Here is a 25,415-nt window from a genome sequence, read left to right as displayed (position 1 = left end):
CTCCAACAAATGTTGCATTTCACTTCTCTGGGATTAAAAGAAAACCACTCGAGCTGTACTGGAACCAAACCCTGTGTTTGCCTGAGTCCATCTGTGGCTGGCTTGCACCTCTGGGGCCATGCTAGCATCAGGGAGCAGGCAGGAGTTTGTGGGCTGCTGTCAGCCTCTGCCTGGCTTGGAGGTGGGGCCAGTGGCTGGCCCTGCCAGCTTTATACCCCTGGGTCTGGTGCTGAGGCTTGTTCCCCACTCCTTCCAGCCTACAGGTGGCTCCTCTGGTGTTCCAGAGGGGTTGTGCTCACCCTGTGGTGTCCCTTCCCCCTTGGCACAAAGCTTGCTGTGAGGCTGTCTCCTCAAGCTTCTAGAATACAGTTGGTGGGAAAGCTTTGGGTGGGAGGCAGTCCTCTTTACCTTGGGAAACCACATCGTACCCACCAAACACATCAAGGCCAGGACTGTGTGCTGATGGAACAGAGAGAAACCCAGGAAGCTCATGCAGCCCAGCCTGGGGAACTAGGGAAGCTGCCAAGCTTGATAAGGCTGAAAAGCTACACAGAAAAGAGATTGTTTTCCCTTTGAGATTGCAGATTCTGCTCTCACTTCTTGCAGAATGAGAGTGGTGACAAAAGTCAACCCAGAGACCAGAGTTTTGCTTCTCATAGTATAAATAATACCTGGGGATAATGCAGGATTTTGTAATGAAGGTGGATTTAAGTGACTTGGGGAAGGATCCCAATATTCGCTGTATAGCTCCTGGAGGCAATTTAAGTATTAATACAGACACTTGTTTTGGCACTGAGAGAGCGAGGTCTGTGAAACACAGCCACGGTGGGGGAAGGCTGTCCCCAGCAGGGTGGCCTGGCCTGCAGGGCAGGGTGAAGGACAGCAGTGGCTGCTAGGGGAAGCCAGTGGCTCTGCACGCTGAGGGCTGATAGGCCACATCCCAGCTGGGTGTGGGTGCTGCTCTAGGATGAGGGTCTGTGGGATGCCAGAGGGTTGCCCACTGCCGTTCAGTGCTTTGCTGACCACAACCAGCAGCCCTGCTTGCTGTGGGTGTGTCTGTGCCCTGAGCCAGCTGCCCCTCTGAATGCTGCTGACTGTGCTGGGTACCCAGGGCTGCTGGCAGACAGCCTGTGAGCCATTTGGGGAGCAAGATTCCTTCCCAGGGTTTTATTAAAACATTGCCCATCTCCTGGCAGGTCCCTGAGGTGTAGTTGCAGGAGAGCAGGGAGGAGTTCACACAGATTCTATCCTGCCTGCTCATGCCCCGAGAGGCAGGGTAGGACCCCCCACACTGCAGCTAACAGCAGGCCAGGCTGAGGCATGTTCCCAGAGCAGGCATTTCCTCCTTGCCATCACCAAGGCTCTGCCAGGGAGCAGAGGCAGCTCTGGGCTCTGCTGCCTTGTCTGACACTGTGTGCCCTGGCACCACCTGCATTTGCAAAGTGCCTTACGCAGAGAGGCAGAACGAGTGCAGCCTGTGCAGCTGCCATCCCCCATGGACATGCATCCTGGCTGCCGGACACAGGGAACAAAGTGAATGGTGCAGGGTGCCATGGACAGCAGCAGAGGCAGTGGAGAGATAATGTTTATTTGCCCTATTCCCTCTTCCATAAAACCTGCAAACAATTCCCTTCCAGCATGAGATGAGAAAGCAGCACAAGTGAGATCTGGCTCTGCAGCTTCTTCACTACACATGGGACCAGAGGTGTTAACGTGTTAGTGATGGCTGCTCCAGAAGGCAGGCAGCAGCTTGGAGTCCCTGCAGCTCCCTGACAGGAGGTGTGAGCCCAGCAGGGCACCCCTCCTGGGCCTGGCTGCTGGCACCGTGTTTCTCACCACACCCCCTGGAAAAGCTCAGCCAGTGCCAAGCAGGAGAGACTCCATAGTGTGAGCCCTGCAGCCCCCTCTGGCCTAACCTCTTCCCTGTGGGGCTGTGCAAGGTAAGAGAACACCCAGGGGGTTGGTTTGGAGGGGACAAAAGGGATGGGGAGCACTGGTTTAGTATCGTGGTGCAGCTCCGGTGTAGGGCAGGAGGCTGCTGCTGGTGCGGTGCCAGGGGCAGGAGGCTGGGGCTGCCCGGGGGGCCGGGCAGAGCTGCTCACTCGGGCTGCGGGGTGTAGCGCAGGTACTTCTTGCCTGATGGCAGGTCCTTGGTGAAGACTCCCTTGGGGAAGAGCTGCTTGGCTTCCTCGTCAGCCAAGGTAGGCACAACCATGACGCTGTCACCGGGCTGGGGAGCAAAGGGAACCATGAGGGTGGGAGAGCAGCTGGCGGGCTCCGTGCGGGTGGCACGTCCCTGCTGGCAGGTGACACTTGGCCCTGCACACATCCCCTGCAGCTCTGCCCGGAGCTGGCACTGAGGACTGCGTGGGAGCTACACCAGGCAGTGTGGGTGATGTCCTAAGGGCCATGCTGTCTGCCAGCCCTGACAACAGGATCCCACAGCCCAGCTCTTCCCCACAGCTCTCCCAGGGGAGCAGGGAGAAACAGGAGGGGGATTTGGGCATCTCTACAACGTAGCAGGGAGCACAGCTTGGCTGCCTCTGCTTACTGAGTCCTATTGTCAGGTGCCCCTGGACAGGTGGTGCTGGCTCAAGCCCCAGGGAAAGCTGTGTTTCCCTGGGAGGTGGGCTGGTAGGTGAGCTGGCCTCGTACCACTGGAAGCTCACCTTGCAAGAGACACAGGCAAGGCTGCTTCTGTGCTCTGCTTTGCCCCAGGAACTGAAGCTGCAGTTTGTATGCTCAGCCCAACCTCCAAGGCTTGTGTCTATGGGACATACTGTTTGAGACAATGCTCTGGGAGCATGGTCCTGCCTCAGCACACAGGAGGACTTCTCCAGGCCACCCTGCAGAAGCAGGAGTGCATCCTCTGGCTCCAGACAGGCAGGCTTCCCCAGTCACAGCATTGAAGCCAGCAGCAGGGCAGGTCCACGAGCTGAGCAGCTCTCTGGGCTGCAGAAACACAGACTGTGCTGCTTGTTCCTGCTTTACCTTGGCTGCCCAAACTGTTTCTGAGGGTTGTAAATAACGGCCACAACTAAGCAACTTCAGTCAGTATTTTGCCATGAGGATAGGATTCATCTGTGTATGTGCTGGCCGAAGTGGAGCTGTGCCATACTGGCTAAAAGGCAGTAGATCATCGAGATGGCCCAGGAGGGGGTGCCCCAGGCTTGCTGCTTCGCTGACTTTGACACACTGACAGCTGGCAGTGCCCTTCCTTATCATGGACAGCAAGGGCAGGACCTGCCTTGGCCCAACACTCAAGTACTGATAGCCAGAAGAGCCAAGCCCAGTATTTACTGGCGCCAGGGACCAAGGGCAGGGATGGGAGGTTCCTATGGCTGACTCCAGATTGCAGCAGCCCTAGGGCCCAAGCTGGGATCTACCTCCTATCCCAGGACTTCAGCAGCTTTCCCCACCCCATGGGTCCCTCCTTCAAGGGAGGCCAGTCAATGTTTCAACGCACATTTTCAGTGCCCAGCTGTCAGCTTTGCTTCCCTCCTCACCTTCCAGTCCACAGGGGTAGCAACCTTCTTGTATGCTGTTAGCTGCAGGGAGTCCACCACTCGCAGGATCTCATCAAAGTTCCTCCCAGTGGTGGCTGGGTAGAGGATGGAGAGTTTCAGCTTCTTATCCGGGCCAAAAACAAACACCTGAGCACAGGGGAGACAGGGTCAGGGGCTGGGCAGAAGATGTTTGTCCAACTGCCCTGCTGGACCTGCTCAGCCCTCTGCTCCTCCCTCTCCTGGAAAGTAGCCTGCTTAACTGAAGGTATTGGGACAAGGGAAATGTCGTGGTGGGCACCTCCTAAAGCAACAAGTGATGCCCAGGACCAGGGAACATGTTTGCTCTGAGATCTCCTGCTTCCAATGCTAGTCTGTTTTGCTGCTTGAAAAGTTTCTTCCTCTAGATTCTATGGTCCTGCTCTGGCAGGAGGGTTGGACTCAATGATTTGGAGGTCCCTCCCAACCCCTAACATCCTGTGAACCTGTGATCTTTGAGCCACAAGCAGACCCTTCTACTGCAAGCACGGGAGGGGAGGGGAGGGGCAAAGTCCAGCAGAGGAACCAAGTGCTTTGTCCCCTCTGTTAGGTCAGGCACGACTAGGTTTCAAAGTTCCACCCCCTGTGTCTTTCAGGGTCGTTTTCAGCAAACCATGAGCTGGCAGCAACAGCAGGATGGAGCCACTGCCAGCAGTCCAGCACTGCACCAGCCTCCAGCTTTAGCTAGGTTTAGCCCTAGAAAGTCAACCCAGCTCCTGAAGACGGTCATATCCATCCAGGGGAGCTGTCCCCACCTTCAAGCTCAGCCCCACAGCAGAGGGCAGGCCGGCGGCAGTGCCAGGTACTCACCACGTGGGCAGTCAGGGGCATGACCCTCTTGTGGGGTCCAGCATGCCCAGCCCCACAGCAGAGGGCAGGCCGGCGGCAGTGCCAGGTACTCACCACGCGGGCAGTCAGGGGCATGACCCTCTTGTGGGGTCCAGCATGCCCAGCCCCACAGCAGAGGGCAGGCCGGCGGCAGTGCCAGGTACTCACCACGCGGGCAGTCAGGGGCATGACCCTCTTGTGGGGTCCAGCATGCCCAGCCCCACAGCAGAGGGCAGGCCGGCGGCAGTGCCAGGTACTCACCACGCGGGCAGTCAGGGGCATGCCATCCTTGTCCCTCTCGTCGGGGTCCAGCATGCCCAGCTGCACAGCCAGCTCCCGCTTGGCGTCGGCGATGATGGGGAAGGGCAGTGCCTCCCGGGGCTGCTCCCCGTTGTAGGCGTTGATGTCCTGCGGGCACAAGACCAGTGCCATGCTCCTGCTCCCTGGTGTGGGCACCACAGAGGAGACAGAGGCCAGGCAGGGAGGCCTCTGTTCAGGCCCGCAGGGGGCCCTGCAGAAACACCTTCAGCAGATCTGTGGCGGTTGGAAGAGAGCTCTAAGGTCACCAAGTCCAACTGCTGACCTAACACCACCACAGCCATTAAACCCTGTCCTGAAGTGCCAGATCTACACGTTTTTCAAATGCCTCTGGGGACAGTGACTCCACCACCTTCCTGGGCAGCCTGTTCCAGTGCCTGACCACTCTCTCAGTAAAGAAGTTTTTCCCAATATCCAGTCTAAACCTCCCCAGCACAGTTCCAGGCCATTTCCTCTCATTTCATCGCTTGCTGCTGGGGAGAAGAGACCAATTCCCACATCACTCCAACCTCCTTTCAGGCAGCTGTGGTCTTCCCTCAGCCTTCTCTTCTCCAGACTAAGCAGACTGTTCTCCAGACCCTTCACCAGCTTCCTTGCTCTTCTCTGGACACTCCCCAGCACCCCAATATCTTTCTTCTAGTGAGGGCCTCAAAAGTGCACCTGGTATTCAAGGTGCAGCCTCAGCAGTGCCAAGCACAGGGGTGTGACCACTTCCCTGCTCCTGCTGGCCACACTGTTCCTGATGCAGGCCAGGATGCTGTTTGCCTTCTTGGCCAGCTGAGCACGCTGCTGGCTCACGTTCAGCTGGCTGTCAACCAGCATCCCCAGGTCCTCTTCTGTGAGGCAGCTTTCCTGCTGCCCTACTGGAGCTTTCAACTTGCTTGATCCCAAAATCTCAGGCTGGGACAGCATGGGCAGGGTCTCCTGGCCTTCTAGAAGCTTCTGTGCTTCCAGAAACTTGATGATAAACCAGAAACCTTCATGCCAGGCTGGACTCTGCCTCATTCTTAGAGGTTAGCTGCTAGGCTGTCTGTGCTCACAACCTGTCGCTCACCTCTGCCTGTGGACCTGATGCTTTGTCTGGCAGTGGGTATGGAGAAGTGGGAAAGTCCTGCCCATGCTAGTGACACATGGGGATTTAGCCACTTTTCCCTGAGAACACAGCTGTTTCTTTTTCAACCCTCTCCCAGTAAGAGAACAGGGAAACTGTTATTTTGAGCGTCTCTGAATCTAGCCTGGACTTGGTCAAAGCATTTTAAGTTATCTTTGTAGATTGTGATACCACCCAGACAGGTCACGCTGAGCCACAGCAGGGCTGGGTGGAGCCTGCTCAAGGCAGCAGAAGAGGAGCAGCTGCCAGCAGTAAAGTAAGTTTAATCCAAAGTCTCTGCCCCACAACAGAGCTGCCTGCTCCTTCCATCCCCTTTATGCTGCAGAGGGACAGAACTCCAGCACTGATGCAAGGCTCCCACGCCCCTCTGTGCTGTGTTATCAGCTGAGCTGATCATGCCAATGCACAACTCTCAGCTTTCCCTGAGCTTTGAACGTGGGAGGAAAGGCTGGGACCTGCTCAGGGAGGACAGAGTTGGAAGTGCTGCCTCTAGGCGCTGCCCATTGCTGCTCAGACCATGCCAGCAGGAGCAGCAGGCCCTGCACCACTCCTCGGCCCTCCTAGGCTGATGGTAGTGATGAGCAGGGCTGCAACCCTGCTCTGGCTGCTCAGGATGCTGCAAGCAGGTCAAGTGGCGCACATGTGGCAAGCTGTTTCCTTTCCAGCTTTTCTCTTTGCTTGTTTTCTCCCCAGTGCTTTCTAAGCCAGCACTGCCCTGCAGAAAGGGCTCTTTATCTCAGCTGGTTGTAGTCAGGCTTGCTTTGGAAGGAAGGAAGCAGTTCTGTTCTGCTGCAGATCTGCCTTGTCAAAGCACGGCAGGGAAGGAAAGCACAGAGGCCAGCCCAGGCAAAATGCTTCTGAATGCCCTACAGTCACAGGAGGTTGTAGAAAGTCAGAGTCACAGCCTGCTCACGCCTTCAGAGTGGGGGTTGGGGGATGAAGAGAGCTTCTGGGAAGCAGTATCTGAATCCTGTGGCCTGGAACTCGTTCTAGAAGGCATGGAATTTCCTGACCCAGGCATCTCTCTGTGAAACAGCCTCACAAACCCCACCCTATCTTGTCATGAGACACCCAAGACTCACTCCTTGAACTACATTTCTTCCCAGAGTCCAAGCTGAAACCAGGCATCACTGGAGTGATTTATTCACCCTTGACTCATCCAAGTGAAGCCATCAGTGACCAAAGAGAACCTTGAAACCTCCTCTGGCATGCACAGCACATTGCCAGTCATCCCTGCTTCAGGAGCTCATGCATTCAGTAGTGCATGGACTGGGGACTGGGACCAGTCCATGCCTGAGCTAGAGGCTTGTTCTGAGTGCTGGAGCAAGCCTCTGGCTCTTGGCTGGGGATGACTAAGGACAGCAGTGGCATCTTTGGCTAGGAAAGCAGAGCTGAGCAAAGTGATGTGAAAATTATTGGCTATACTCTGATCCCTCCCCAGGCTCCCTCTGCCCACTGCAATTTGGAGCAAGGTAAGCAGAAGTTTCTTTGCTGTTTCACGCAGAATTTCACTCATCCTTCCTGCCCACTCGCTTCCTCACAGCCTGTGCTCCAGATGAACACAGCCCCATCCTCTCACTACTGCCAGGAGCTTTGTCTAAAGAGAAAGCACAGGTGTGTAAAGGAGCATCACACAGAGAGGACTGCCCAAACTTTTGCTTGCTCCAAGGACTTCTTTCTGAGTTCCTATCTGGTGAAGGACATTGCAGTTTCTAGATCCCAGGCTAGCGTCTCTTGAATGCCCAGCCAAGCAGCTTCTACCAAGATTGGTGTCTCTTTAAGCTCTGGGCAGAAGAACCTTTGGGGTACACTGCCCCTACTCTCAGACTTGTGGCAGGCCCTAACACTTGCCTTCCTAATCCATCTCTTTATCTCTCTGTATTATCTTAAGTTCTTCTTGGCTTTGCCAGGGACAAAGGATCACATGCATGGGCAGGGCCTAAGAGCAGAGAAATCACATCCCCGTCCTCTAATGTCCTCCACTGTGCTGTACTCATTGCTTCTCCCTGCTCCCCACACTGCTCGTCGTGTTGCAGCCTGACACATACTCCCATTCCCAGGCTACAGAGCCCCAGCTGCTCTGCACTGAAACAAGCTTGCCCAGATCTGCAGGCAGCTTTGTTCTCCCTCCGCACCTTTTCTTGTTGCCCTGCAGTTTGGGAGATGGACAATTTCAAACACAGGCTGCATGGAAGACTCCAGTCTGTGATGGATTTGTCCTCTCTGATTGGATCTTTGGCTCTGGAGGACTTTCAGAGCTTTCCTTTTGGCAGGTGCTGAACTGACATTTCCAAAGCACCCTTTGCAGCCTCTCCCAGCCTGACAGAGAGCTCACCACAGCCTGGACCACTTCCCTCTGTCTCTCTTCACATCTGCTCTGGAAGCTTTTCCAAAGGTGCTACCCCACTTCCCACCAGTCAGCATCCAAGAGGCTGCATCTTTTCCTGGTTCCACCTGAGGTTATGCTGAGTAATTGCAAGAGCAAAGGCTCTGTTCACCTCTGTTCCAGATGAGTATGCTGAGCCCCGTGCATTCCTGCACACCCTGAAGAGCTCACCACTTCCTCCTGTGCCCTGCTCAGGAGCCTGCCCTCCACACAGCTGATTCCCCTGACTTTGGTAGTCAGCAGTCCCCTCTAGTCATGCAAAGGGCTTCAGCCAACCAGGAGATGAGACTCCCTGACCAAAGCATGACCCAAACTCTGTTACATCTAATGGGATGCTAGCTGTTGGTTTGACTGGAAGGTTTCAGCCAATCTGACCAGCACACCATTTACTGGTGTGGGATTTTCCAGGCCCTTCTAAGGCTCAGTGGGACATCAGCCATGCACCACTCAGGCACGAAGGTTAATTTAGGCAACGTGGCAGTTAGGTAATTCCTAAAGCCAGTTGGTCATGAAGCAGTGTTTGAGAGTGGCAATTCCTCACCTTTACCACCCTTTATTGCATGCATGTCTCACCCCTGGGAAACACAGAAGAACATCCCCAATTTTAAGAGCAAAGAAAGAGGCAGGTAGCTCACCCAGGGGTTTTAATGGTCTGGCCACACCTGAAGTGCTCATTTTACATCTCTACCACCTGTGAGCCTGAAGTCATGGGTCCCTGGCAGCACACCATGGCTGAGGCTGTGTTTAAAGTTGACCATTAGTTCCTTTCATGTGCAGCAAGCTATTTAATTCCCATCTTTTTTTTTTTTTGTACTCCCTCATGATGGGTATGTATTTAACACTCTCATAGTTGTGGTTTATGTTCAACATGCCCCTATTTGTTCTCTGCTTTCTTTTCCCTGCCTGGGCATGAATTGCACCCTTTGAAGACTGCCTGCTCGCTTCTGATGCCTCCTTTCATTTTCTGCTTTTTTGCAGAACTTCTTGAGGGCCTGTGGATAGACTGCCTTTCCCTGAATTTTTGGCACTACCTTCACATTAGGTTTTACCCTTTCAGGTCTCTGTAGGATACCTGTTTCAAGATGTGGGTGCATAGAGTGCCCTGGATTGTATGAAGTGCTGCATAAGGACGCCGCAGACCTTCCCGTCCCTGCTCTGAATTTCAGCGTACGCAGTTCTGAGCCTCTGCTCTGCTCCGTGTGGGCTTTTCCCCTGGCCTTCAGAGCATGGGCAGCAGTGCAAGTTCCCCCTGTGCCTCCCCACACTGCCTACCTTGCACCAGGAGAGGTGGTCCTGGACACTGTCAATGGAGAGGGCGATCATCTTCACGTTGCGCTTCTGGAACTCGGGCGCCAGCTTGGCTGCCCGGCCCAGCTCTGTGGTGCAGACAGGAGTGAAGTCCCGGGGGTGGGAGAAGAGGATGCCCCATCTGAAAGGAGAGCAGGAGATGGCTTAGGGCAAGATGTCATTCCAGTCTGTCCTGCAGACTGTACAGACTGCACTGCATGGGGGCTTGTGTGGGAGCAGCTCATCTCTCTGCTAGGTGGAAATCCTGTCCTGGGAACTCTTCTTTCCCCGTCACTGAAAGCCTTCATGGCACAAGCCCCATCCACCATGCTCTGAGAAAATCCCTGTGCCTTGCTTCTTCCCTCCCCCTGGGGTCCCACATGGGATACTGAAATAGCCTGTGGTTCTTAACATGAAGGCAGACACGTTAGGAAGCTTGGGGAGCCACATGTACACTTGGAACCCCAGAGATCACATGTGTGAGGGGAGGTAGATGCCAACCTGCCAGCCACGTTACTGCAGAGATCACTACTGATTTGCTGTCCTAGGTACCTCATCAACCACCATGAGGAGAAGCACCCATGTGTATCATGCAACTGAAACAAACAGGATACAACCAAACCTGAACCTAGCTGCTGCCCTGAGCTGCCAAACTTACAGGGAAAATAAGAATGAACAGGGGAGGCCAGGAGCTAACATCGTGTTATGGCTACAGTTTTAACAGCACAGCCACTGCTTCCCATCTGTGGTTTTGCAGTCTCTAGGGCAGGCAAATACCAACCACCCTACTGCACAGGCAAGGTAGCCAGTGCACAAAGAATGACAGTGTAGCCCAACAGGGAGTTGGCTTATGGCAAAAGGGCTCCCAGCTCTCAGGAGTTTACAGAGCCTAACACACAGCCACCCCCAGCACCTAACATTCCCTGCCAGGATCCTGTCCCACCATTGTTCAACTCAGCACTCACAGGGCATACTGCACTGCCCTTTGCCTGGCCCCCAGAGCTCAGTGAATACAGCTGCATGGCACAGCAGCTGGGGCCAAAGCTGGAGGGATCAAGTGAGGCACCCTGCAGCTCTGCCAGAGCCATGCAATTGCCTCGGCTCACTGTGCAGCTATAGGACAGCTACCTGCCCACCCGTGCTGCAAGTCCCTTTACACAACAAGTATACTACTTGAGAAGAAGGCAGACAGCAACTGCATAGAAGCTGGCCAAGAAAGGTCTCATATGGGTGGTCAGGTTGGAACAGGCAGTTTTAGGAAGTACTGTAGCTCATTTTCTCGGTACAAGGGTTCTTTTTTGCCCATGTGCCCAGCTCCCAGCCCTGCCAGAAGTGTGCTCAAGTGTTGATTCAAGCCTGCCAGCGCTGCCGGGAGCGAGTCCTGCGCACACTGTGCCAGCACCCTCCTGCCTGTGACAGAAGTGGAGCAATGGGCTTTGTGTGGAATGGTGCCTGGAGGGCTGTGGCTTTGCACCTCGGGCTCAGAAGGGACCAAAACCATTTTCCAGTGCTCGATCTCCTCCGCACGCCGGGCTCGGTCACAAAGCATGACATACGAGCTGCCCTCCGGGACTGGCCTTGACTAAGCGCTGCCCTGGCGACCCTGGCGTTGCCCTTTCCTGGGCTCTGCCGTTTCCAGGGGAGTCTCCCATCTCGAACCCGGGTATGGAACAAGCCCATGCCACGGACTGGCCCAGCCCTACCTCCCCATGCCGGTGAGAAGCCCGCGGGAGCGCCACAGCCTGCAGGGTCGAGCCGGGCTCGCACCTATCACTCACCCGCCTGTTCCTCTGGAAGCAAACCCCTGGCTCCCTGTGCCCGGGATCACGAACACAGTGGCTGGATCTGGACAACCGACCCGTGGGGACCGATCCCGGTGGGCGCCTCCTGCCCCCTCGGGGCCGGCTCCAGGGTCACCTCCTGTCCTAACTCCCCGCGCCGAGCCCCTGCTGCTCCCCACGCACCACCGGCTCCAGCGAATACCGAGGGCTCCCCGCGCTCCCGATCCCGGTACTCACGAGTCTCCCAGGAAGTCGTGGAAACGGATGCGTCCCTGCGTGGTCTCCGCCTCGAAGTTGGGCGCCTCGTCGCCCAGCAGCAGGCCCGGCATGGCTGCAGCTCCCGCTCCGCACTCCCCCCGCTCCCAACCTGGCCCTCCCGCTGCGCATGCGCACGGCCACGCCCCCGTGAGTGGCGGGGTCGAGCGGGCCGTGACATGACGTGACGTGCGGCCGCCGCGCTTTACGGCTACCGCCAAGCCTTGCGGCGGTCTCGCTGCTTGTCTGTCAGGTGGGGGCCATGGCGACGTACGTGAGCGAGCTAGAGGCGGCCAAGAAGAGCCTGAGTGAGGCGCTGGGCGAGAACGTGAAGCAGTGAGTGCGGGGCATGGGGGCATGGCCAGGCATCCGCGGAGGTGGGGGGCAGGCTGGGCCGGGCCTGGCCTGTGTTGTGTGTTCATCTTCTCCTGGTCTTCAAAGGGCCGCGCGTTTGTACTGTTGTCTGCGCGGAAAACTCAGCGCTGGTCTGGTCGGGCCCCGGCTCCTATGAGCTGGTGGAGGGAGGCAGTGGGATTAGGAGCAAAGCTTTTCGTTCGGTGTCAGCACTTTTCCCGTTCTTCCCTAGGTACTGGGCCAACTTGAAGCTCTGGTTCAAGCAAAAGATTAGTAAGGAGGAGTTTGACCTGGAAGCACGCAGGCTTCTCACGCAAGACAATGGTAAAAAACCATCTTGTATTTGTTTTCTTGCCGGCTTTAACGCTACCTTGCCCCTGCCAGGCCTGGGGGACCTCCTCCCTGCTGAGTGTTGCCTCTTGAATGGGTAAGTTTCTGTGAGGGAAGTAAGAACGGCCAAGGATCAAGTAGCAAGAAGAGTTAAAAAGGTGGGAGGTACCCTGGCCTGTTGGAGGAAGTCACTTCGTGGCCCTGGCACTGACAGGCAATTTATTATTCTGTAAATATGCTAAAACATAAAATATGTTGTTCTAGCACCGAAAAGCTTTTAATTTTTTCCCTTTTATGTCAGCATGGAGATGCAGTCCTTTCTATGGTGCACTGTCCCTTTGTTTTGGACTGAACAGGTATTGTAGCTGAAACAGCCAGGTGATCTTGCAGTAGGCAGGTCCCCCTCCCTGGTCTTCGGGGTGCTGAAGGGTGAGATTCCTTTATCCTCACCTCTTTGTGGGTCTGCAAACGTTGGCTGGCATTGCTGAGAGCCTTGTGGGGACTCATGACTTCCATGTTTGTTGTCCCTGCAGGGAAGGCCAGTGAGATTGTTTTCACTTGGGGTTTACGAGCCAAAGAGTATCCTGAACCTCCTTATGAAGTTCATCTTTGCTCTTTCTAACGTGTAATCACTCACTCTGTGTTCCAGTAACCCTCTTGTGAGGAAGTTGTATTGTATGTAGAACCTGTTGACTTCACCTTACAGGGCTGGCTCCTAGTGGTCCGTTTGTAGCAAACCCAGAAGCCCTGCTAACAGAAGTTGGTGTGGCAGGGGCAGCAGCCGATGCCCTCTGACTGGCTGAATGCACTAGGCGTTTCATCTTGCGTGCTGGATTTGTGTGTGTGGCACAATAAACAGTGACCTCACTTGTTTCCATGCCCTCTGTAGCATCCTTTTTGTCAGTGTGGGAGTAGCAGATTCTGCGGCCAGCAGGAGAAAAAAAAAAAAAAGTGGTAGCTAAGCAGGTGGGGAGAAGCACAACTGTGGAAAGGCACAGTGAGCTGCTCTAAGAGCACTTGGAGGGGGTGTCTCTGAGTGCTGATGTGTTGCTAATGATGTGTCTGTCTCTGCACAGTCCACTCTCACAACGATTTCCTCCTGGCCATTCTCACCCGGTGCCAGATCCTGGTTTCTGCACCAGGTAAGTCCTGAGAAGCCTCACTGCAAACAATCAGTTAATGGTGCTTTGATTTTCTGAGCCTTAGTGCTCATGTTCTTTTTGCCATGCAGGCAGAAGGGTAGCAATTAGTGATGCAGCTGATTTCAGCAGAGGTGCTCTTATAAAGAAGCTGTGGCTAATGCCAGACTGCTGGGTGGGGTGGCTTGGCTTCTGGATTAGGTCTGTGCTGTGAGCTGACATGTCTAAGGAGATGCTGCTTTGTCTTTGATCTGCTTTGCTTACTGTGTCCTCTCTCTTCTGAATTTGGTGATAGTCTGGGCTTATCACTTTGGGGAGCTGGATTTTGCTGACTGATCTTGAAATCAGCTACATATCTGATAGATGAATGCTTACTGGGAATGTTTACAGTGAGTCTTTACTCAGCTATGTCAAATTAACCCAACCTTCTGTAGATAGTTAACCTTTTAACTTAGTAAGCATTTAGCTTGACTGTCATCAGGTTGTTTGTTCTAGAACTCCCAGTCCAGAAATCTGGTAGGAAGGACAGATGAGCTGCAATTCAAGATATGAAACTACTGTGTAGTAAGGAAGAGCAAATGGCTACAGCTCTGGACTGAGACCTGAGAGATGAGGGTTTTTTTGAGAAGAGAAAGTTCCTGTGGTTAGTTAGGGTACCTGATGTAGCTTGAGGAAAGAAAAAGTGCAAAATTTATGGATACTTAGAGCTTTTTCTGTTGTAGCTGGTCCTTAACAGCAGCAGCTGTGCTAATTAAATGGTGACCTCCTTCATCTCCAGACTGGCTTTGTTTGCTCTTGAGCTTTACTAACACCTGCTGAGTCCCAGACTCATTCTCTTTAGAGGTCAATACTTGTGTAATTCAGAAGATTTATGTTTAAACCTTGCTGCTCCTTGCTGTTGACTTGGAGTAGTTACAGCTGGATTATCAAAAAGCACAAGATCAGCACTCCCCTGTGACTGTTACCTGAAGGAGATCTTCTTTGTAGTGCTTCACAGACTAGTGTCTGAGTAATGGAATGCTGGCTGACCAGTGGCTGTACCAAGTGCTGGCAGCTGGTCACCTCCAGTGCTTTCAGGTAGGCTTTTGTTGGCTCTGTGCCCATAAGCTAGCTTAAAAAATACTCAGCTGAATCAGGTGTGTCTTCTTAAGGATATGGGTTTGTGCTCTGCAGTTAACAGTACATGCTGCTGGTCTCTTCCAGAGTCTGTTTTGTTCACCTCAGAATACTTCAGAGTCCTCCAACGATGTTGGAGCTGATCTGCACTGAGATGCCTCTTTCAGGGTCACAGATGGCAGATCTCCCCAGTCAGCTGTGTGTGCTGTAGCAGATTGTACATGCAAGCCCAGGAAAGTGCAGTGTGAGTGGAATGCCAGCTGTTGAGATTTCTTTCTCTCCCTCTAGGTGCCAGTCTGACACCTGATGGTTTTTGGTGTTTTTTTGATGTTTCCCCATGTAAGAGTGGAAAGCTAATAGGCTTTTATCTCTGCTGCTGGAGCAGAAGGTGTTTACCTCATGATTCGTGGAAACAAGTAACTGTAAAGAGGTGTCCTTGATGCCCTTAGCACAACATCACAAGGGTTACTGACACATGCACTTTCCACTTCTGTGTGAGAGACAAAGGGGGAAGAACCATCTTTAAAGTGCTATTTCTTACTGGAAAAAAAAAATATGTCTGTTATACCCTGCCAGGTGGAAGGGTGATGTTTGGTGTTGCTGTCTCTCTTCATTCCACTTGCTCTGTCTCTGCCACCTGGTGACACAGCTAGCTGGGGATGCTTCTGTAAGGGAGGCTGCAGAGGAGCTGTGTGGGGCTTTGGGCAAGGAGGAGGGGCTTGGGGTGGGGTGAGGTTGCAACCTAGAGAGATGTACTTTTATTGAAACCTTTCAAATGGGCCAGCTAGCTTTTATGTCTGTCCTTAACACACCTAATATCCCCCTACCTAGAAGGGGTCTGGCCTGCTGTGGAGGAGGGGAGGAGGAAGAAAGGTCTTAGCTGTAAATAGCAAAACATCTTGAGAGAAGAAGTAGTATTTTGATAGGTGCTCAGATGTAAGTCCTGAGATCTTGATGAAGGATAAGAGTGGTCCCTGAGGTGATTGTCCATGGTGCTTTCCCACATGCCTTTGTTAAAGCCTCTGCTGCAATATTGCAGTGACTGACACCAGCTTTAGGATTTTTGAGGAGGGTTTGTTTATTATCTTTCCATTTCTTCTGACTGGTGGATTTTGACAACAGGGTTTGTCATAGGCTCTTGATTTCTACCTCACCAAGAGGATGTAACTAAACCTCTTAGGAAATTTTCTGGTTTTTTTTTTTTTTAATAGGGAGAATGTGCCACCTGCATGTGTGTGTAGGGTGTTTTTAACCACTTCTTAATCAGCTGACCATTCCAAAATTTCCTCTGAATCCTGTGGTTTATCGTGAACCTTAGTCATGTGTTAGAAGTTTGGTTTGTTGTTTGTTTGGGTTTTTTTTTCCATGGCAAAGAACAGCCATGCGTGTGGGAAGCTCCACATAGCCAAGGACTTCCTGCAAGTAGTACAACTGAGTTTATGAATTCCTGATTACAGCAAATTAGACATAATTGGGAGAGCTGGAGGTGGGCATGAAGCTGGTGCTGGGATGCATCAACTTGCATAACAGGGAGGAACCACAACTGATTGTGGTGCTCAGTGAATGTGCCTGCAGCTGGACAACTTCAGCATGGTGAACTGTGAGCTGGCTGCTGTCACCTCTTGTCCATGTGCAGAGGAAGTGGGAAATGCTGGCTCCAATGTGGCAGTGGAATGTCTGAAACATCACAGTGCTCTCAGCACTGCGTGGCAGCAGAGCTCCAGCCTCCACTTTGGAGCAACTGAACTACCTTCAGAGCTGAGCTGAGCAAGCTCCCAGGAGGCAGGCAGGGACCACAGCACAAGGCATGCTCTGCCCTGAAGGAATGAGAGTGCTCACTTGCTGTGCAGCACTGAGGGAGGAGGATGCTGGTGACACTAAGCAGAGGCTGCCTCTGTAGCCACGAGAGGGCTGTCCAGGGTCTGGGTTGCACTTCTCATCCCCTGTCAGCAAGCATGTGCACATCCTTTGGCTTGACCTTCAGTGTACCTGAAGGAATTGCCAACAGCTCCTGTAAATGCACTGGCAGGCAGTCTGCTAGGCTGGCCTTGCCAAGAGCTGTGTGATTATTAGGATGTGGTTGTGCAGTTCTTTCCCCCTCTCCTCTCACCTCAGTGTAACAAGAACGATCAGCTGTGATGTTTGACAAGGGTCCAGGACAGAGCTTGTGAAAGATGGTGGGCAGCAGTACAGGCAGATGTGATGAGTCAGGCTGCTTGATCCTGCTGGTGAGCATCTGACCTCATCAGGAGTTGGTGGGAGGAGAATTTCCCTCTGGGCAAGCTCCTGCTTCTTTGCCTCATGGGACAAGTGGCATGCTCCTTCCTTGTCCCTTTCCTTGGAGGCTGTGCTTCTCTCTCTCCTTCTGCCCTGGGTTTTTGTGTGGTATGTGGACAGAAACATCTACTAAAATGATGGGGTCTTGAGTGAGCCCAGGTAGCAAGAGGCTAACAATGGAAGGGAAGCACTGCCCAGAGCATCCTCCCTGATGAGTCCTTCCTCTGGGCCATGGCTGTTAATATTGGGTTAAAGGCTTAGCTGGGTGCCAAATTTTAAAGGTTTTCCTGTGTGAGTAGGTTCATCCTGGTCCTGAATCAGCAACAACTGTTGAGTAGGGTTTTCTCTTTTCTGTTTGTAGAAGGTGCTGGATCTCTGCCATGGCCAGGTGGCTCTGCAGCTAAGCCTGGAAAACCCAAAGGAAAGAAGAAGATCTCTTCAGTTCGACAGAAGTTTGATGTAAGTGTGCATGGTCAGGGGGTCATGTCTCTGTCCTGTTGAGGGTGAGGAGCTTTGCACAGCCTGTGCTTTTTGTTATCACTAGGGATGATGAGTGTGCAATGGTGTACGTCCAGGTTGAGTTCTGGACTAGGGAAAGAGCTGGGGGTTAGTGGCTGCTGCCTCTTGTGGAAGGCTCTTGGGAGACAGGCTGCAGTGTGACACAGCTTTGCTAGACACTAGAGAATCCATGGAAGACTGCCTAAATGTCAAAGTTGCCAAAGTTTGTGTTCCAGGGACTGATGAGAGGTAGGTTTAGCTCTGTAACACTGGAGTGGGTCTTTCATAGTCTCTTTCACCTTCCATGTTCTTGGTTGCATCCTGAATTCTTTAAGCAAAAGGGAACCTGGGCAGAATTCTGTGTTTATATGATCCCCTTCATGGACTCTGCATCTGAAGTGTTAGCATTAAGGTGTTCCTTGGATGTAATGTTTTTAGAGGGTCAAGTTGTTTCAGAATTGAAGAAGCTTTTCAAAGATGGTGGCTTCTGGTAGCTGGCAGAGAAATGCACCAAGATCCAGTTTGCTCTGCAGTGAAGGCTCTGGGCATCAACTGCCACTGTCACATGCTTGTTCTGCAGGTGTTTGTGCTGCCAGACCAGTGTGGATGGGGCCTGCTGTGAAAGAGGACCAGGATGGGGGAGTGTCTTCCAGGAGTGGGGTTTGATAAGATGGTTCAACCAACATGGATTGGCAGTTTGTTGGGAGCCAGGTGTATCAGGTGTCTGAAGACACTGGGGTCTGGTTCAGGCCTCTGCCAAGGTAGAAAACTAACCAACAGAAGCCCCCAAACCCGAGTTTTTCTTGCTGGGTTATTCAGCTAGATCAGCATTCCTTGAGGTTGGATGAATGCCAAAGCCAGTGCAGAGGAAGAAGGGGATGGAAAAGGTGGGCATGGGAAACCTCCTGCTCTTGTGCTGCGAGAGGTTACCTTGGCTTAGCCAAAGTGCTTGCAGCTTTTCTAGGGGCCCTACTTAGGCACCAGCTGTGTGCTCCAGAGGGCCTGGGTCCAGCTTGACACCTGCTTGTATTCAGAAACTGCTGGAAGGCTTTGCAGTGTTCCCAGCTGCAGTGATGGCAGTCTGCTCTCCTTTTGTTTCAACACTCACTGTAACTTTTCAGTAGTGAGGAGAGAAGAGTTGGAGAAGCAGGTCATGATGTAATGGAAACCTTGGATGTTGGCTTACTCAGGTCCCACTTTTCTCGGCTGTGTTTATACACACGTTCCTGGAGTTATTGGCAGTAAGCATAGTATGAAGTGTGTTAGGATTAACAGGCTTGTCTGTTACTGATGGAATTCCTAAGTAGTGTGAATTTGAGCTGCCTTGGTATTTTCCTGATGTTTTCTAGCAGCTGTGAATAACCACAGATTCATTACCACTGGCTTCTGCTCTTCCAAACCACATTCCTCTTAGGAGAGCCTGCTTACATTTGGAAGGCCTTTTTTTTTTTTTTTTGTCCAAACATACAGGCTCGTAGCTTTCCTGTAATGAAAAAATAAGCCCTCAGAATTACAGGGAGGGAAACCTGCTTTTGGCATCCTTAATGGGTTGCTTGGTGTTCACTCTGAGTTCAATGCCTTACAGTCCTTTGAATAAAGCAGCCCCCACTTCCTCTCCTGGAACTGAGATGTGAGAAGTCTGCCTTGATGTATAGTCATTGCTTATATTTGAAGTATGTGATTGCTTTGGTGTCCCATAAGAACCACTAGACCTGTGGCTTGGAGAGTTGAGGCATAGGAGCTGTGGGGGTGTCTGATGAGCCAGGGCCATGTTGTTCCCTTGTGAGTTGAGGCTGGGCCAAGCACTCATATGAATTTAAGGATCAGCCATTTTCATCTGCCTTTTCCCTCCCTTTACTGGAGTCTGAGGCTTCTTGGTAGCTACCACAAGCTTGGGACACCAGCACAGCAAGGGAATTGTGCTGGAATGCCTGTGGGCTGGGAAGTGAGGTTTGGCCCCTTCTAATAGGAATTCTCCTTCTATGATGCTCGTTTGTTTGTTTTTTTTTTTTTTTTCTCCCAAATAACTGGGTCTGTTCTGAAAAATAGCCACAATCCATCCCAGAATCAATGGCTGCTCAGCAGTACAGGGGAGACTAGAGTATGAAATTCAGAGCTGGAATTTGGCTAAGTTGTTGCATTAAAAATTTTAAGGAAGCATAAGAATCAATCTCACAAGCTTAGGATCATAGTTTTTAATCTTGATGGAAACTGTAGTAAGTAAAAATACCCTCTTTTATGCAAGGCAGAAGGGAATAGATGAGAACTCTTCAGCAGAAGGAGGTGACTGCGAAATCCAAGTCCATGAAGTCATGCTGGGAGACCTTATAGCAGCCTTCCCGTTCCTGAAGAGGGCCTAGGAGAAAGTTGGGAAGGGACTTTTTACAAGAGCTTGTAGTGTTAGGGTGAGAGGGAAAGGATTGAAGCTTAAGAGGGACAGATTTAGACTGAAGGTGAGGAAGAAATTCTTGACAGTGAGGGTGGTGAGACACTGAACAAGTGGCCCAGAGAGGTCGTGAACGCCCCTCCCTGGAGGTGTTCAAGGCCAGCTTGGATGAAGCCTTGAGTGACCTGGGCTGGTGGGAGGTGTCCCTGCCCATGGCAGGAGGGTTGAAACTAGATGATATTTAAGGTCCCTTCCAACCCAAACCATTCCATGATTCTGTTCTGTGAATCACCAGCCTGGATAGTGTTAACCAGAGAGAAAAGGGACAGTGACTGACCACATCTGACACTTAGAGGAGCATTGTGGGTCTAGCAGAGGGGAAGTGCAGAGCAAAGCAGCAGAAGTGACTCTTCATGTGCTGTGTTGTTGCACTGTAGGATTTCTTGCTGCAGGCTGTTGTTGGTCCCCAAAGTTTAGGTGGTTGGTGGTGCTGCTGGATGAGTTCATGGGCTGCTTAACAAGAGGGCTCCAGCCTTGTCATGGAAATTTATTCAGCCACAAGTCATTGGTGAGTTGGGAGAGTGTCCTGGTGAGGAATATCAGTGCTTGTCGTGCTGTGATAAGCTTTTATAGTGTTTGCTTTCTGATTAGAGAAGGAATGTTTGGCTTTGAACCAAAGTGTCTGACCCAAGTATTTATCTTCTTATGCTCTAATCTTGTGCCCATAACAGCACCGATTCCAGCCTCAGAACCCACTGTCTGGAGCCCAGCAGTTTGTGGCAAAGGATCCTCAGGAAGATGATGATTTGAAGCTGTGCTCTCACACCATGATGCTTCCCACACGTGGCCAGCTGGAAGGAAGGATGATTGTGACTGCTTATGAGCATGGGCTGGACAATGTCACAGAGGAGGCAGTGACCGCAGTGGTGTTTGCTGTGGAGGTGAGGCTGGGCTGGGCAGCAGTGCTGTGTGCAGCAGAGGGTAGCAGCCCTCAGTGAGGAGGGGAAACTGCTTCTCTAATTGCCCAGTTGCCTCAGGAGGAGTAAGATTAGAAGCAAAGGGCTCCCACATTTGTGGCATCAGATGTGAAGCCTTGGATTTCTGTCTTGCAAGTGTTAACTCTGAAGCACAAAGGCTTCCTGGCATGATCAAGTGACTGCTTTGGAAAATGTTATTCCTGTCACTTAAAAGCAGGGTCAGAGCAGGAGCTCCAGTTTGAACAGTTCTATAAGGAAGTAATCTGTTACAGGCACAAGTGTCTGGCAGGGAAGTGAAGTGACAGAGCTGGGGCGTGCCTGCAGGTGAAGTGGTTGCTGCTGCTGCTTTTGGCCGTCAGCAGTGTATTGCCCAGGAGTGACACAGCTATTGCTTGGAGTGGTGATGTGTAGAGGGCTTTCTGGAGGTCAGCCTGGAGTGAGGCCAAATTAAGAAGCTGTGGTCTGATGTTTCTTTTTTATTTGTTTGGAGTTTTTTGTTTTTGTTTTTCAATCCAGACATTTGCTTCTCTAGCACTTCTCAGGCAACTCAGCAGTCTGAAAAAGCAGAGTGAATAGTTTTCCACTGCAGTTTTAGGGCCAGTGTTTCAGCACCAGTGGAACATCTACTGCCAGTTATGAGATCTCTTAACTCATCTATCAAAGAGAGCAGAGGTTGGGGATTTCCTAGCATTTAGGAAATGTCTTTTGATGTTTGAGCCAGGGCATCCCATGATACAGCAGAGTGCACAGGCTGATCAGACAGCACTCACACAGTGCCACCTTTTCTATCTTCAGCTGCATCAGTTGAAACCTGCTGTAATTGTCCTCTTCTTGGTGCCCTTATGTGCTTGGATCTTTGTAGTCGTAGGAGCACTGCCTGTGTGTTGCCATTGGGTGAGGCACTGCTCATGGGCATGGCTCTGTGGAATGAGTAAATCAGCAGGTGTGGTGAGATTGTTGTCCCTTGCAGAACCACCTGAAGGACATCCTGAGCTCTGTGATATCCAGGAGGAAGGCCTATCGTCTGAGAGATGGCCACTTCAAGTATGCCTTCGGAAGCAACGTCAGCCCTCAGCCCTACCTGAAGAACAGTGTTGTTGCTTATAACAATTTAATCGAGTGGTAAGGAGCTCTGGGCACACTGCTCACCTATTTGCCTATTCCCAGAGTTACTCCATGGTTGAGTTTCTCTTTCTTGTTTTTACTCAGCAGCATCTGTTTGTGCTGGTCTTTAGCTTTCACGCTCAGAAGGCATTGGTACAGAGAGCTGTACACCTGAACAGGGAGGGAGAACATGAGGACTTCTCAGCAGTGGTGTTCAGGACCACGTTAAGTCTCTCCCCCTTGCTGTGCTTGTCTGTCAGTTTATGAAGGTGACCCCTAGGCCTCTGAATGTCCTTAGTAATTGCTGGATTTTGGAAGCCGTAGTGAGCGACGCAAGAATTGTGCTGCTCTCAGGGAAACTGCTGCCTTTGTTGGGACACCACTGTTGTGGCGTAGGAGTGAAATGTCAGTGAGGACCTGCAGGATCCTGTCATTTCCTGCACACAAACGAATTTATGGTTCCTTGGTGTGCCTTTCCAGGTAGCAGAGCTTCAAGGTCATCTTGTTTTCCAGTGTCTCAGTGTCAAAACAGCTTGGGCTGTGCGTCTGGCAGAGTGTGTATGAGAAGCCAGTGGTGTTTGTCTGTGGCAGCTTCTAACCGTTGACAGGAGGTTGTGGGTGGTTTAAGATTTGATTATAGCACTGCCAGTGCAATCCACACTGAACAGCTCTGCCTAACAGCTGATGTCTTGCCATTTAATGTTGTGGGTGCCTTCAGGTTTTTGTCATGCTGGATAGAAGCTACTGCCTGCAGCAAGAGAAGTGTGGCCAGCAGGGCCAGGGAGGTGATTCTCCCCTCTGCTCCACTCTGCTGAGACCCCACCTGGAGCACTGTGTCCAGTTCTGGAGCCTCTGTCACAGGAAAGATCTGGAGGTGCTGGAAGGAGTCCAGAGAAAGGCCACGAAGATGAGCAGAGGGATGGAGCTGCTCTGCTATGAGGACAGACTGAGAGTTGGGGCTGTTCAGTCTGGATAGGCCTTGTGGCCTTCCAGTATCTGAAGGGGGCTACAAGAAAGCTAGGGAGGGACTTTTTAGGGAGTGATAGGACTGGGGGGAATGGAACAAAACTAGAAGTAGGTAGATTCAGATTGGATGTTAGGAAGAAGTTCTTTATCATAAGGTGGTGAGAGACTGGAACAGGTTGCCCAGGGAGGTGGTGGCAGCCTCATCCCTGGAGGTTTTTGCAGCCAGGCTGGATGCGGCTGTAAGCAACCTGAACTACTGTGAGGTGTCCCTGCCCTTGGCTAGCGGGGTTGGAATTGGATGATCCTTGAGGTCCTTTCCAACCCTGACAATTCTATGGTTCTGTGAAATAACAGGAGCTGCTAAGTAGGTTTGAGGGTTAAGCATGTTGAGGATTGGTTTGTGCTATTTGTATTAGAGAAATTTTAAACCCTTTATAATTACAGCCAAAGTAATTCTATGTACATGTGGGCAAGGTCAGCCAATACAGAAAATCCAACCCTGTGGCCAAGCCCCTGGTGTGTGCCTTGCAGAGCTGGTGCTGTTTTCCTGACTGGAGGTTTCACTGCCTGCTCTGTCTACAGCCCTCCAAGCTGCGTGACGCCATCAGCCAGCCAGAGTCTGGCTCCTCAGCCCCTGCCTGATGATGCTGAGCAGCAGGCAGCTCTACTCCTGGCGTGCTCTGGAGACACCTTGCCAGCATCCCTGCCTCCAGTGAACATGTATGACCTTTTTGAGGCCTTGCAGGTACGTTGGGCAGGTGATACTGTCACAGTGCAGGCAGCGTTGTCCTGGCTGTCGGTGTCAGTGTTGGTTAACGTGCACGGAGGGGGATTTGATTTCCTCTCCTACATTCTGTGTCCTTCTTTCCCTCTCATTCACAGCTCTCTGGCTCTGACTTGTTCCTGCTATTGGGTAGTGGCTAACATACAGTCAGCTCATATGTAAACACCTGTTCTGCTCCCCTTGGTCAGAGAGCTGGTGAGGAAATCCCTGTCTCTTACAGCTCTGTCAGAAGTGTCAACTCTTCCTCTGTAGCAAGACTGCAGTGACTGTATCAGAACTGAACTAGACTGAGATTTTGACAGTGATGCAGCAAAATGACTTGCCTGACATGTCTCTTCTTAATGCTCATGTTCCACCTGGCTCCTTAAGGGTCCTGATGTGCAGGCTCATGCATTGAGTTAGCCCTTGGGAGTGTCTAAGGTAAGCTCCATGAGCTTACCACAGGCATGCACCCTATGGAGGTGTATGCCCATGGTTCCCTCCCTCTCTGGCAACTTGGGGGATATCCAGGTTACTTTGATCAGCTAATATTAGCAGCAAGAAATTCTCCCTGGTCTCTGTTGTCAACAGGCCTTGGGATTTTGTCTCAAGGTTATGGAGGCAGACCCTCCACTGTAACAGCTGCAATCAAACATTCATCCAGTGTTTAGTCAGAGTTGGTTTTAAGATTTTTGACAAATCATTCTTTGTCACTGTGAGAGCAAAGTGACCACCTCCTTACCATGGTGTAAGAGGTGTTTGTTGTGGGCTGGCTGCTGGGGCGATGCTGCCCAGTTGCAGCCCTCCTGTGTCCTGCTCTGCAGGGATGGCTTTCTTGACCATCCCATAGCAGAGGGAGGTTCTTCAGGGTGTCAGGTAATGATAGGACTAGGGGGAATGGAGCAAAACTAGAAGTGGGTAGATTCAGATTGGATGCTAGGAAGAAATTCTTCCCCATGAGACACTGCAACAGGTTGCCCACGGAGGTGGTGGCAGCCTCATCCCTGGAGGTTTTTGCATCCAGGCTGGATGCGGCTGTGAGCAACCTGCTGTAGTGTGAGGTGTCCCTGCCCATGGCAGGGGGGGTTGGAACTGATCCTGAAGGTCCATTCCAACCCTGATAATTCTATGATTCAGTAGGCAATATGAGAAAATCAATTTGAAAGAACGAAAGTTGTTTCCTACCATCTGTCTTCCAATCTCCAGGTGCACAAGGAAGTTATCCCTGCTCACACTGTCTATGCTCTGAACATTGAGAGGATTGTCATGAAACTCTGGCACCCAAACCACGAGGAGCTACAGCAAGATAAAATCCACCGCCAGCGCTTGGCAGCCAAGGAAGGCCTTCTGCTCTGCTAGAGATGGGCAGCTGGATGCAGGCCTCAGGTGGCTTTGGTGGTGCTCCTTGGAACTGACACTCAGGTGCTTCTTACAGACCTGTGTCAATATTGCAAGGGTGATGTAAGTTATGAGTCAGCTTTTCCTATGGAAATATGACTGAGTTGTGGTACACTCCTCTGCCTCCCCAGAGGCACCTGCTGTGGAGTGTGTGCAGCAATCCCACTGAGCTGGAAGGGAGAAACAAAAGATCTGTTTGCAAAGACTTGGGGTTTGGGTGGGGTGTGTGTGTCTGTGGTGTTTGTTGGGTGTTTTGTTATTTTTTAGGAAAAATAAATGTGAGAGTGGAAAAGAGTGGGGTTTAAATTAAGTGTGCTTGTTTTCTTTTGTGAGCACCTGGAAAGAGTTGGTTTTAAATAAAGTGTGTTTGTGTTTTCTTTTGTGAGGACCTGGGATCTGCCTCCTTGCCCTCCCCTCTCAGTCACACCTCTCCATGTGGTGGGCCATGCAGATCACTGTGAAAGAGGAAACTCTGCTGCTGTGTTCTGGATGCTCTGCTGTCTACCTGTGTGTTCCTTGGATGCTGAAGGGAGCAGGCAGCTTATAACAGGAGGATTCTATTAAAGTGTCTTAATTCCTGTCTTACCTGGTTTTAATCA

The 25,415-nt window shown here is 51.8% G+C and overlaps 2 protein-coding genes across 3 annotated transcripts; one reads left to right on the top strand and one right to left on the bottom strand.

Annotated features, from left to right (window-relative positions):
* Positions 1 to 1,577: 1,577 nt before the first annotated feature.
* PRDX6 (peroxiredoxin 6) lies at positions 1,578 to 11,589 on the bottom strand. 2 transcript variants are annotated; one of them, XM_054384111.1, is made up of 5 exons: positions 11,491 to 11,589; positions 9,458 to 9,614; positions 4,446 to 4,778; positions 3,507 to 3,653; positions 1,578 to 2,230 (listed from the first exon to the last, which is right to left on the bottom strand). In XM_054384111.1, the coding sequence occupies exons 1-5, from the start codon at positions 11,580 to 11,582 to the stop codon at positions 2,099 to 2,101; spliced, it is 861 nt and encodes a 286-aa protein (XP_054240086.1). In that variant the 5' UTR covers positions 11,583 to 11,589; the 3' UTR covers positions 1,578 to 2,098. The 2 variants fall into 2 exon arrangements, with proteins under 2 accessions (XP_054240086.1, XP_054240087.1); XM_054384112.1 differs by having other exon boundaries at positions 4,632 to 4,778.
* A 161-nt stretch (positions 11,590 to 11,750) lies between these two features.
* On the top strand, positions 11,751 to 25,064 carry TADA1 (transcriptional adaptor 1). Its single transcript, XM_054384288.1, has 8 exons — positions 11,751 to 11,844; positions 12,095 to 12,186; positions 13,269 to 13,334; positions 17,086 to 17,183; positions 20,340 to 20,549; positions 21,556 to 21,707; positions 23,238 to 23,400; positions 24,625 to 25,064. Exons 1-8 carry the CDS (start codon positions 11,771 to 11,773, stop codon positions 24,775 to 24,777), a joined length of 1,008 nt encoding a protein of 335 aa, XP_054240263.1. The 5' UTR covers positions 11,751 to 11,770; the 3' UTR covers positions 24,778 to 25,064.
* Positions 25,065 to 25,415: the final 351 nt, after the last annotated feature.

Source organism: Indicator indicator, chromosome 10 (assembly GCF_027791375.1).
Source record: "Indicator indicator isolate 239-I01 chromosome 10, UM_Iind_1.1, whole genome shotgun sequence".
Classification (NCBI taxonomy): Eukaryota; Metazoa; Chordata; class Aves; order Piciformes; family Indicatoridae; genus Indicator; species Indicator indicator.
The sequence above is the reverse complement of the archived record's forward strand: the minus strand, read 5'-3'. Positions and strand labels throughout refer to the sequence as shown.

Coding starts and splice junctions, on each gene's coding strand:
- PRDX6 (XM_054384111.1), bottom strand. CDS start 11,582: ATGCCGGGCCTGCTGCTGGGCGACGAGGCGCCCAACTTCGAGGCGGAG. Junction 4,779..9,457: donor ACCACCTCTCCTGGTGCAAG/GTAGGCAGTGTG, acceptor TTGTGCCCGCAG/GACATCAACGCCTACAACGG. Junction 3,654..4,445: donor TGCCCCTGACTGCCCGCGTG/GTGAGTACCTGG, acceptor CCCTGTGCTCAG/GTGTTTGTTTTTGGCCCGGA.
- TADA1 (XM_054384288.1), top strand. CDS start 11,771: ATGGCGACGTACGTGAGCGAGCTAGAGGCGGCCAAGAAGAGCCTGAGT. Junction 13,335..17,085: donor GATCCTGGTTTCTGCACCAG/GTAAGTCCTGAG, acceptor TTCTGTTTGTAG/AAGGTGCTGGATCTCTGCCA. Junction 20,550..21,555: donor CAGTGGTGTTTGCTGTGGAG/GTGAGGCTGGGC, acceptor TGTCCCTTGCAG/AACCACCTGAAGGACATCCT.